Source organism: Rhipicephalus microplus, chromosome 1 (genome assembly GCF_043290135.1).
Source record: "Rhipicephalus microplus isolate Deutch F79 chromosome 1, USDA_Rmic, whole genome shotgun sequence".
Lineage (NCBI taxonomy): Eukaryota > Metazoa > Arthropoda > Arachnida > Ixodida > Ixodidae > Rhipicephalus > Rhipicephalus microplus.
Genome location: NC_134700.1, coordinates 94,640,319 through 94,653,508, shown reverse-complemented (window position 1 = coordinate 94,653,508; position 13,190 = coordinate 94,640,319). Strand labels below are relative to the sequence as shown.

General features: G+C 49.0%; 1 protein-coding gene across 1 annotated transcript in view; it reads left to right on the top strand.

The window, feature by feature from the left end:
• LOC119177936 (uncharacterized) overlaps nt 1-13,190 on the top strand; it is a 101,024-nt gene that overhangs the window by 27,223 nt on the left and 60,611 nt on the right. Inside the window, exon 6 of the mRNA XM_037429117.2 lies at nt 8,031-8,139. Coding sequence (XP_037285014.2) covers nt 8,031-8,139 — 109 coding nt within the window. The remainder of the gene's footprint in view (nt 1-8,030; nt 8,140-13,190) is intronic.

Below are 13,190 nucleotides of genomic sequence, written 5' to 3'. Positions count from 1 at the left end.
CATCGCTGGGACCGGCGAGCGACACCGACGCCAATTGAAAACTGGCGATTTCCCGTCGCCAGCGTCAGCGCCAGAAAAAATTCGACAAAGCTCGAGCGGAATTGATGCAGCCGGCCGGTCCTGCAAGCACTCCGCCCAGCCACGTCAACGCCGGGGCAGCTGCGGGTGCGAGCGCTCCTGCTGCGCAGGCAGACGCGGCCGGCGTCGCACCGGCGCGAACACCACCACCCGTAACGAAGCCGCGCCAGCTACGACGGAAGCTGCCGCCGCTTCCACGCACGGACATAAAGATCATCATGCGCCCGAAAAAGGGCCTGGCCATTCGGAACTTCACTACGCATCAAACCTCCCGAGCCGTAGCACTGGCGGGCAATTCACGACAACATTGTACTGGTGATCATTTCATTATACGTACTCGCCCCGGTCGAACATCATCATTACCAGCACGCCACATGTTGAGACGGCCGAAATTCTTCGTCGGATCACCACCCTCACGCTTGAGAGGAAGACCTACGAATTCAATACCTATGTAGCGGCCCCTGAGGGCACCTTGCGGGGAGTTATTCATGGGATAGACCCTGGCACAACTCCGGAAGAACTCACCGCCAACCTCCACGTGCGCACGCAGGGAGTGACAGTGCACAATGCACGAATGCTTGGTGCTACCAAATCTGCCGTGATCACTTTTGAAGGCCCCCTTCTGCCCCGATATGTACTGTATTACGGTGGGGAGGTGGCCTGCCATCCGTACAAGCCGACGCGACAAGCCTGCCAAGTCTGCTTACAACCGGGGCACCGCTCAGACGTATGCCCCACGCCAAACACTCCCGTGTGTCGGCAGTGTGGTATCCTCAACCCCGTTGACGGTCACCCCTGTGCTCCCAAATGTCACTTGTGTGGAGATGCCCACTTAACGGGCGCGAAAGAGTGCTCTCAGAGACTGAAGGGCCCGCGCCCACGGCCACCTCTTCGACCAGCAGCACCAGCCAGGGGTCGCAACCCCCATCGTAACCCACCCACTCCCATGCGTAGGTGGTTCAGCAAGGAAAACGAGACCTCATGCAGCCACTCCCGCTCACGCTCGAGGTCACAGTCCTTCCCGCCCCTCCCTTCTGTGGAACCTGGCCAACAGCAGCAACCACAGCAGCGACAACATCCGAAGAACCAGATGACCAAGGGGCAGCTGCAGCAGCAGCAACCCACCTGTCAACAGTCCCAGCACGCCTCCAGCAAGCATAATGAGAAGCCCAATCCCACTCCATCAGCCGGTGCCGACAATAAGGTGAGCTGGTCAGCAAATGTAGATCCTCCCATCGCTCCACTCAATACCCTGTCCACCGCATACGAACACCTTCTCGCGGAAAACATAAAACTCAAACAGGAGCTCGCGGCCGTCAGGGCACGTCAAGCAAAGGACAGTTCTCAACTTCATGCCCTAATGGCGCGTCTTGGATCGCCGCCCGACTCCCCCGAAAAAAAAAAACCCAACCTCCCCCAAGAGACAGAAGACCCCTAAAACGGCGCTATCAATTCCTGCTGCGTCGGGCACCACAGTCACACGCGAAGAGTTGCGCGAAATGCTCTCAACGCTCGCGCAGCAGCTATCGCAACAATTCAGTGCCGTATTCACGCAGTTCGGAGAACGCCTCGACTCTCTCGAGACACGCTTCGAGGCGCAAATTGCTGAAACAGGCGAAAACATACGCAAAAAGAGGGCCACTCGTAGCTCGCACGCCACGACAGATCAAGGTTACCATAGACTAGGATTGGAATCACATGCATCCGAAATCCTCGCTACCCCCGCATTGACACCCAGCGCCCTCACCCTCACTCCTACATCGGCGTCGCAAGCCGAGATTCCGATACCCACGCCTTTCCACTCAACGAATTAACCATGGGCAGCACAGCCCCACTCATTGGCGAACATTTAGAAGTCTGGCAATGGAACTGCCGCGGTTTCCGCAGAAAGCGGAGCCTCCTCCAACAGTACATTATCACACACCTTGCTCGGCCAGATGTCATAGCGCTTCAGGAGCCCGGAACGCCACCCATATTTTCAGGTTATGAGTCCTATAATAGTCAAACAAAGGGCAAAGCGGCCATCCTGATTGACAAAGCGCTAACCGCAGTTGGCTTAGACAATATCCCAGACACCAACATAGAACATGTGATTGTGGAGCTAGTTCTCAGGCAAAAAAAGAAAGGAGAAAAGCGAAGCATCATCATTGTCAACGTATATAGCGCCCCAAAGCAAAAAACACTGATTTCCATGCCCTCGTCCAAGGTGCCTGCCGATTGGCCCAGGGAAAAGAACTCTTACTGCTCGGCGACTTCAACGCTCTCGACGAACGCTGGGGTTACAACCGTTCGGATGTCAAAGGCAAACAGCTTGCGGCTGCCACTGAAAAATTTCAGCTTGAACTGCTTACGGATCCCGCGTTCCCTACCCGGATCAGCAACAGTGTGTGCAGGGACACTTGCCCCGATCTCACCTTCGCCCGTGGCCGTGCAAACTATAACTGGGACAACCTGCAGGAATCCTTGGGAAGCGACCACTTCATTCTCCGCACAAAAGTTACAGAGAGCGCCGCGCGTCGGTCTATTAGAGAAGCACGCATCACAAACTGGGACGCCTTTCGTCGTGAGAGCGAATATTCACTCGACAGCCTCACAAGCCTCACCGACTGGTGCACCCAACTTAAAGAAATTCGAGAGCGTTGGACCACCACCATTAACAGAACACCTGCACTGCCGGAAGTGGACGGCCATCTGCTACATCTGTGGGAAGCCCGAAGGAGCCTCATCCGCAGATGGAGGACGCAAAAACATAACCGACGCCTCAAGCTAAGGATCACCACACTCACCACTCAGGCAGAGCAGTACGCTACAGAACTGGCGCGACTCAATTGGGCCCAGTTTAGCGACTCTCTTCGAGGCTCATTGGGCACGGCCTGCACGTGGCACATTTTGCGCGCTTTGATGGACCCCACTCGCACAAAAAATGAGACGAATAAGTCAGTCATGCGCCTCATACACGCCTTTGAGGGTACTGACGATGAGCTGCTGGATCAAGTCCGGCGAAAATGCTTTGGCGATTTCTACCCACCCGCATCTCAAGCTGCGTATCGTGGACGTGCCAATGACACTCTCGACCGACCAATAACGGTGGACGAAGTTTACGCAGCCATTCGCAGCAGCAATCGCAACACAGCTGCTGGGGCAGACGGAACCACGTACTCCCTTACCAGGAACCTCAACGACAGCGCCGTACAAGAAATCACGGCATTTTTCAATGATCATTGGCAACGTGGCACGCTTCCTCCTGAATGGAAGCACGCGGAGGTCATAATGATACCGAAGCCGGGCAAAAAACTTCAGATCGAAAACCTCCGACCAATATCCCTCACTCCCTGCCTTGGTAAACTCTTCGAGCGCGTCATCACTAATCGCGTGCAAGATTACCTCGAAGACAATGACCTTTTCCCGCACTCAATGTACGGGTTCCGGGCACATCTTTCAACGCAAGATGTACGGCTACAATGAAAAGAAGTCATTGATAACGCCCCCCAGCAAGGATAAAACATTATCTTGACTTCAGACATTAAGGGCGCATTTGATAACGTTAGCCACCAGGCCATACTTGAGGGCCTCGAGGCCCTTCATTGTGGGCAGCGCGTCTACAGTTATGTTCACGCCTTCTTGTCGGACCGCACTGCCACAGTCGGTCTCGGCTCCATCCGATCAGATGTTATCAAGGTTCCGAACAAGGGCACCCCACAGGGCTCAGTGATTTCCCCGCTACTCTTTAATGTAGCTATGGTTGGCCTGGCACATGAACTCCACCGCATCGATGGCATTCATCACGCAATGTATGCGGACGATATCACCGTCTGGGCCACGCGGGGGTCCCTTGGAGAAAAAGAATATAACCTGCAGCAGGCAGCCACATGCGTCGAACAATACGCGCAGGCACGAGGCCTGGCCTGTGCAACAGAAAAATCTGAGCTTCTACGAATTTATCGACGCAGGATCCCACCATCGACGCAAAACAACCAAGGCTCCCGCCTCCAGGTTGTCCTTGCTGGCAAACAAATCCCAGAGAAATCCACCATTCGAATATTAGGCATGTGGGTACAGTCGAACCGCCATGTGAATCACACACTTTCCCTTCTCCGCACCACTACACTGCAAGTGGCCCGAATGATATCTCGGGTAGCCACTCGTCGCCATGGCATGCGCGAGGAGGACACCCTGAAACTCATACGTAGCCTCGTGGTCAGTAGGGTGACATACAGTTTGCCCTACCAGCGCCTCACCAAGAGCGAACAGGGCCAAGTAGACGCAAAGCTCCGCAAGGCCTACAAAGCGGCACTCAAGCTACCACCGGGTACTCCTTCTAGCAAGCTCCTCGAATTGGGCCTACACAACACCTTTGAAGAACTTTGTGAAGCGCAACTCGCCACACAACTGCAACGGCTCAAGCAAACACCTACAGGCCGTGACCTGCTCCTACGCCTCGGCTACATCAGCCAGTTTCACGACGCAGCTCGTCGCAAGCCCATTCCGGACCAACTTCGTGCCACTTATAAGGTCGCTCCCATCCCCCGCAATATGGATCCCCGACTACATCAGGGCCGGAGGGAAGCCAGAGTGGAAGCTCTCGAGCGAACTTATGCACACAAAAACACTACGTACTATGTTGACACCGCCAACTACGACCATGCAAACAATAAGGCTGTAGCCAGAGTCGTGGACCACACACTCACAGAACGTACCAGCGCTTCCGTGCGGTGTCGCAACATCACCGATGCTGAAGAAACTGCCATCGCGCTCGCTCTCGCCCTCGGCTACAGACAACGAAGGTCGCTGACAGTTCTCACGGACTCTCAAGCAGCTTGCCGCAACTACCTACAGAGGCGCATCAGCCAACCCGCTCTCAGCGTCATCATGAGCGTTACAGACACTGGCGAGCATTCCATTACACATCCACTCAGAATATGGCATCGGATTATATGGACTCCGGGCCACATGGGACTGGAGGGGAATCAGGCAGCGGATAGGGTAGCTCGAGGGTATGCGAGCCGAGCACCTTTCAACTCCGCCCCTGAGGAACTCATTCCGGTCCCTTGCGACTATTCGGCCATCCTAAACCATTACAGAGGACTTAGGAAAGCTTATTGGCTACCACACCGAACACTAAATAAAGAGGAATCGGTCAGCTGGAGGCAAATTCAAACCGGCACGTTTCCAAATTTGCACATCCTGAGTAAAATGCACCCCTCGGCATACTCTCCTCTCTGCCCATGGTGTTTAGCTAAAGCCACTCTGTACCACGTCACGTGGGAGTGTCAGGCCATTACAGCCTTACAACCAGTACAAAATCCAACAGCGGAGCGATGGGAGGAGCTGCTGGCCAGCGAGAACCTGGAAGATCAATTGAGTCTGATCAACCGGGCCCGCAGAGCGGCTGCTGCAAGCGGAGCCCTCGACTAAGGGCCCCCCCACCGCAAGCCAAGCATGTCCGACTACTCGGAGCTTCTCCGCAGAAAATTTCATGTAATTAAATAAATAAATATGTTTCCACCACCACCTGTCACCCAGTTGTTGTCGCGGCTCGCAAACGTCACTACGATATCCGGTGGTGTATACTTCGATGATTTTCGTACGCAAGAAGCAAGAAAAGACAGTACTGCTTGAGTTGCTGGCAAGTGGCTGTCTTGTGATGCACGAAGAGCAGAAAAAACCACCGACGCCAGCGGCGTTGGTGGGTTCGTTTTGCTCTGCAAGACCGCAACAAGCTCGGTCACGCCCACAGCAAGCTCGGTCACCTCTTCCACGAAATACGGATGTGAAGTAGGCACAGAGTAGGTTAAACTCTCGTTGGTTTCAACACTCAGTTACGTGCACTGCGGCATAACAAGTCAGTAGGGCTTGGCCGCCATTTTTCAAAATTCTTTGACTAGCGCTCCTATCGGTCCGTGGTGACCGATCCGGCGGCAGACGCCGCAAAAATCGGTACGAGAGCGATCGGCGTGGAGAGGCTCTTTCGGCAAATCTCGCCGCCGCCGAACCGGATTCGGAGCACTTTCTGCAACCGGAATGATCAGTGTGAACGCGGCCTTGCGCGTGGCAGCTCTAAACTGCCACGCGTACTTTGGCCCGCGTAGATAATAAGAGGGTATACGCTCAATCGCGCACCCTTATCTTGCAAAGGGAGAATCGTACGTCTTGGTTAGTTTTAACGCTCATTCACATCGAAGGCGGCGCGGCAAAGCGGCGAAGCGGGATTTCCGAAGTGGCGAGGCGGCGAGTGCGTGAATCTGTTCAGACCGCAGGCCTCCTTCGTCTGGCCGCATGGCAGAAGAGGTGGGCATCTCGGGATTTCGCCCACGTGTCGCTATGACGTGTCGGTGCTTCTCCAAAACGTACACCCGCGCCACCACCACGCCTCCGCTGCGTGGCGTTGCAATTGGTTGCGGCAAAGCGGCGAGCCTTGACAGGCGGCAAAAAATTTCTCTGAGAGCGATCACCCTTGCCGCCTGGTTTTTCTCCCGCCTTCGCCGCCTGGAGAGGAGGTTTTTCCCGCTTTCCGCGTTGCCGCCTCACCGCTTTGGCCGCCCGGCCGTCTGTGGGAACGAGTCTTTAGAGTTTCGTCGGAACAACTCTGTTGTAGTTACTGGGCACACGAAGGTCACTGCAATCGTTGTACCACCTTCGCGCTTTGCAGACACAGCGAAGTAATAACTGGGAAGCTTGTTCGCGTCAATCTGCAGCTGTGAATACGTTTCGTGCGTGTTTCGTGCGTGAGAAACGTGAGGCATGTTTCGATATGGTTGCCATTCTTCGCGTGACCTTCCCATTTCTCGCTATCGCGTTCATTGCTTTGATTCAGCGGCAAAGGTGTTGCTTTTTTTACAGAACTGAAGAAACACCATGATGACGCCACTCATACCTCAGTGGGATTGACTTTTCCACAATGAAAAAGACGAATAACACGCAAGAGTCCTTCAGAAATCAATAAATATAGCACAATTGAAAGCTTGGAAAGCTCGTTTGAATTCATTGGTTTAAAGTTGCACTAAAAGATGGCCGCTAAAAAAGCGGTATTGAAAGAAAGGCTACTAACAACTGAAATAGTTGCCAGAACAAACGAGTATGACGTTATATTTAGGTCTGGAGGTCCGATGCCAACTATTTCCGACAGCGTAAGTGCTTTTCATAGTTTACATGTATATACTTCGTTTTGCCGAGCAACAAGCCAGAATTGCGCTAGTAGCCATTTTACTGGCACATATCTTGTGACAACAATTCTCGGCCCCCTACCGCAGCGGTGAATGCGTAACTATTTCACCGACGTTGCGGTGGATCAAGGTGGGCTCACGGCCCTTTGCAGATTCTTATGGGGCCACCTTAAGATGTGTACCCATAAAAAATCCGAGTGCCAAACTGTTGTACTCCTCCTCCCATTAGGAAAACCACTGAATGTGTGGTCGGCACCGGGAATCCAACCTGTTCCTACCCGCCTAAAATGCAGACGTCCCATCGTGCAGCGATCATTGCGCATGAGGCATTGCTCACCTTCATTGGGCACTTGAAGACATATTCGAAAATTGCCTCGTGTTCTAGTTTCTTGGTTCCATTGACGCGCTAGGAGATAAGGAAGTAAAGCTGGTATTCTCAACGCTAATTTGTTTTTAGACAACTCTCCTTAAGCTGTTTTCGTAAGCGCCACAATCTAAAAGTTGTAGATGTACACCGACTCACCTCGATAACACGCTTAAAACAAATTAACATCCTGTGTGCATTATTTAAGATCATGTTTACGCGAATTCGGTAACAACATGATGAAAGTGTTCTATACATTTTCAGTATTACTATGCGATCACACTTCCTGCTGAATAACCACGACATGCAACTCTCTGCCACCACGATCCTCCATTGAGAGAATTTGAGGCATCTGTCTAGCGGTATAGCACAGCTCCTAAATTCTCCTTTTTAAAATAATCTCAAACTAGTATCCTTATGCCTAGGTGCTACGTCAGCGTTGCCGTACTGAACGAAATCATCTATGCCATGGGCGGATTCGACGGTCGGAACAGACATAACACAGTGGAGAAGTTCGACACCTACGCAAATCAGGTACTTAGTGATCTTTTGATCATTAACGTATATGTGCCTGAACACTGAACAGTACCCTTCCAACGGTGCCTCATGTTTTTAAACAAAAACTTATCCTTTTTGCTGCGCAATTTGGAAGACATAGTTATTCAATGTGTTCAAAATAAAAAAAATATGTTTGCATTTTGCTTTCCCACATAGTAGAACGTGTGTTGTGCGAAGTATGAAAAAGAACAATATCTTAACCAAATATTGATAATAGGTAATTCCACAGCGACGTGATCACCACCAAACACTCCAGCTGACACAGAAGCGGATGCATATATTCTATGGTTTTAAAATTGCTCCAGGTCTCCGCCATGCCGCATAGACGATGTGGCAATGGTGCCAGTGACACATCACCTGTATGTGTGCAGTTTCACAGTGCTCCGGCACTATACTATAGTATAGTGTCACGCTAGTGATGTTAGCAAGCTGATTCCTGAGACAGTATTACGCGTATAAATATCAAGTTGTTGCAGAAGCTTTCAAGCTCTTCGCCGAGCACAACACTGTCACTACTCTTCGAGACAGAAGTAGTCGGGTACACGTGTTTGAAACGCGCGTGACAGCTGCCCATATCTGCAGTACAGTTGCGTTAACGAGCAGTTACATTGCCTAAAAATTGCAAAATAGTAGGAACGTTACTTCTATTCAATGCGGCACATGTACAGTGGTGTTCATTGTTAAGGTAAACACCACTCACCGTGCCAGTGGTCTGTGGAGCGCCGGTGCATTTCACGTAACTGCGCATTGAATCGAAGTGGCGCAGGCGCAATCAAGCGCGCCGCTCTTGCTGTACTACATTCAAGCAAGACGGGCACGTGGCTTCTACGGGGCGGCGAGCTCCATCAATGTGGCACATGGTGTAAAGTGTCTCCCGTGTGTGCGCGTGCGTATGTGCCACTACGGTTCGATGCGCATCCACGACAGCTGTTACGGCGCTGCGTGGAAACCGGCCACGCTGAGCGGTATTTACTGTAACGTTAACACTACCTTGCCCGCGTACAAGTTAAATAACACTGACATCACATTTACTCAGGTCAGCACTATTGCATCCACGCGTAGCTATAGCTATCAACCCCATCAGCGATTCGCGACCCAAACGCAACTAAGAGACGAACTCAAATTTATTGAATTTCATCACTGGTAACTAGAACGGATACTAGCATGATTCAAAACGTCTGGCAAGTCCACCATTTTTAGTGCTCGGAGCACTTGCTCGCAGTCACTTCCAGGTCGCGCCACAGCTGACTACTTCTCCACTAAAAGGAGTGACGTGAGGCACAGCTGCTACGCTTACACTTCTTCTGCTAGATACTATATTATTGCAATCTCAAAGACGATAAACCCAGGGAAAGTATCCAGTGGCGTTATTGGAAGTAGTTATGTAAATTTCACGAGTGAAAACGGGCCAAACGACAACTTTCCACCAGCAAGGTCCGAACCTGCGAACTTCGAATAACACGTCCGATGCTCTAACAACTGAGCTACGATGGCAGTCCTCAGCCTGTCTATTTTATGTGTCTTTGAATGCGGGAGCGTCAGTCAATGCCACCTGCTGCCATTACGACGAGTGTGGAACACTTTTTCCTTCCTGTTTGGAGTCGCGCACTGCGTGACTTATTTTGAGATGGTAACTGACTATTAATCCCTCGCATACCACCTCAAGGCATAACATCTGCCAGAACGAGACCCTCGCCATGAATGAAAGAAAGTTTAAACGTGATGGCTCGTTTTCTTCGTTAGGCACAATATTTATGAGAACTCACTCACAGTAATGCGAAGGAAAGTGTAGGGTACGTTATTAGAAGCAATTGTAATGCCCATCTTTGTTGTTACGGCGGCATTAACCCAATATCACGCTGGTGCAAAGAAGCGTACGGAGGAACTGAGTTCACTATTAACGATGCCTGCATGTTAATTGTTAGCGATAATATTTGTTTATACGCTCTCCCACTTTTATAGCTTGTGGTGTTGTTCGCGTGTTGCGTTCCAGTAATGAAACGACACACTAATTGCAGTTTTCCGCGCTTCCAACGAGACAACTGCAGCTCCCTACATTTCCCCAACATGCTGGTTGATGCTCCCTTCTTTCGCTTTCTTTTTTCATTGTTGATTTGCGTCATGTAATTTCAAGAGATCATTCAACGGTGCAACGAAGGTCAGACGTGAGGAGTGGGAGCATTTCGAGGCGTCCGCGCCAGTCGGCGCTGCAATAAGAACTCTCGGATCGTACACGACATTGCTACTAGCGCACCATCACTCAGAATTATATGTGTGGAATGTATCACATCGAAACCGTAGCCCTAGTGTCGATGTCGCAGGGCACTCAGTTTTTCATTGCGTTTTTGCACAAAGTTTACCATCGAAATAAAACTTGCACGTGACGGATGACATTAATATTTCGCCGATAGCACATAAGCATACCGAGCAATCAAATATGGGGGACATCTCGATTTTTGAAGTATGTTAGTTCCCCAATAAAGCTAATCACTTTGGGTCATTCCACGTCAAACGTCCCGGTCCTTGTGGCAGCCATTTCAAATTCACTCGAAAATTTTCGCAAAAAAAAAACAGTGATGTGCTAGAATATTTCGGAGAGAAAAAATTGTTAGTCACGTCGAAGCGGTCCTAATTTCAAAGAATGTCGTTTATGTATAGTTTTTCAAAAAATACTGGGGTATCACTTCCTGTTATGTTTATAAATTTGGATTAGATGGAGACCAATAGCTTATGTCTAAGTTGTTCGAAGAACAATAAAGTTAGTGCAATTATTCTGTCATACATGCCTCAAGAAAGTTTGCCTGAACGTTTCATGTTTTTATCGTATAAAAATGCGTTCTCTACGAATCTTTTAACAATAAAAATACCTTTACACAATTTTTTTTTCAGATAACTGGTGCTCCTAATTTTTTTTACAAGGGCAAATTGATAAACTAAAAAAATCACTGTTTTTGTCCATATTGAGGCGCAATTTACACGGTGTGGTGGTCCCATTCAAAATCACTTTGAGACCTCAGTCGAAGGCAAATAAATAGCTTTTTATATCGTACGTGCAAGCTTCATTATCTCGATTTTTCTCTGAAAGACGAAAATATATGTTGAAGATCCACATTGACGGCACCGGACGAATTCAATGAGCAAGTGGTCGTATGATCAAATAAGAAGACAGCTATCAACAGGGAATATAAAAAAAATACTTTTTTTCTCACAACAAAAATTGTAATGAAAAAACTTGCCACGTAAAAAGCACTAGTTATTTTTTTCGATAAGGTATAAAGCAGATATTTATTATAGGCACCACATGGAGCAAATTTATTTTTATTTAGAGTATATTGCAGTCACAAAGAACCATGCAGGTGGGAAAATATACAAATGTAAGGTAACAAGCACAGGTGTAGCCGAAGGGAACACAAGCTCACCGAAGAATCTCTCGCATTTCTAGAAATAATGCAAAAAATATTGAGCCTAACCCAACAACGTCAAAATAATAAGTTTACAGGAGAGGGACGCATATATAGATTTAAAACGCACACACCCTCACCCTTTCGCTTCAATTTCTCCCATATAGAGTGCGAAACATGAGAGCTCGCAACTGTAGGCAAAAGAAACAAGAAAAAACAACAAAATTTCTCCCCGAAAGAAGTCCGGAGTGTTAATACTGTATTTGCAACTTATGAAGTACCACTAATTAAAAAACATTTCAAATTACGAAATACAAAAATAAAAAGCTACGAGAAAGAATAAAAAGTCACATGAACACTCAGAGTTTTAGTGCATTCCTAGATGGGAAACTAGCGCATTTTCAAATGAACTAGCAGATTCTAAAGAAACAATATTTTAGGCAGCAAATTCCAATCAGAAAAGGTTTGTGGAAAAAAAGAGTACTTAAAAAAAATGCCGCCATATCCACGAAGTGAATGATGATGAGTGGGCGAAGCTCCGGAGGTAAACCTGGTAAACCATGAATGCTCCGTACATTTTGCCCACTCGATTTTATTGCAACGCTCCCCCTAGCGTACGTCGCCGCACTATATCGAAAGATGACACGCGCCATATGTGGCATCATTCCTATTTTATAACACCTCACATCTTTCATAATCAACTACACGTACCGTCGTCTAGTTTATAACATCTTGCATCTTTTGGACGGACGGACGGATGGACGGATGGACGGACGGACGGACAGACAGACGGACGGATGGACGGATGGATGGACGGATGGGCGGATGGATGGATGGACGGATGGATGGACGGACGGACGGACGGACGGACGGGCGGACGAGCGGACGGATGGACGGACGGACGGATGGATGGACGGACGGACGGATGGACGGATGGATGGATGGACGGATGGATGTATGGACGGACGGACGGACGGACGGACGGACGGACAGATGGATACGGCTGTACCCTTTAGATCGGGCGGTGGCTAGCGTAATACTTAGAACTGAACGAGAGGTGGCTACTTACAGGGGACGCACAGCCCACGCCTTAAGGAGCTTCGCTCCTAAAAGATTAGTACGCGTTTGATTAGAAATTAGATTATGTGCATATCAATTTCTCGACGTGCGTGACGTAAATGGTTGAAGGTACGCACGTGCATTCACAATGAATCTGTTATGAAAGCAAAAATAAAAATTTATGTCTTGATATTTTTCTGTGTAGCTCTAATGTTGGAATTTACTTACCAAGCATTATAGATGATGTTGAATCTGTTTTTTTTTATGTAATGGTCAATCTGTTCTTTTATAAATTGCGTCTCAATACGAACCAAAATGATGCCATTCTTGCCATATACCTGTAAAATTTAGAAGCATCATTGATGTGAAAATATTTTAACGTAAAATGTACTGGTGTAAATTAAACGTCCTTTACTTGAAAATTCTTGCATAACACACTGTTATAAGCCCACCTACAATTTGAAAATTTTTCTGAAGGCACATGCTATGGAAAAAATGCAGTAATTGTCATAATATCAAAAACCTTAGGCCGACGCCTTTCACCAATACCAAAGTCATATTGTAACT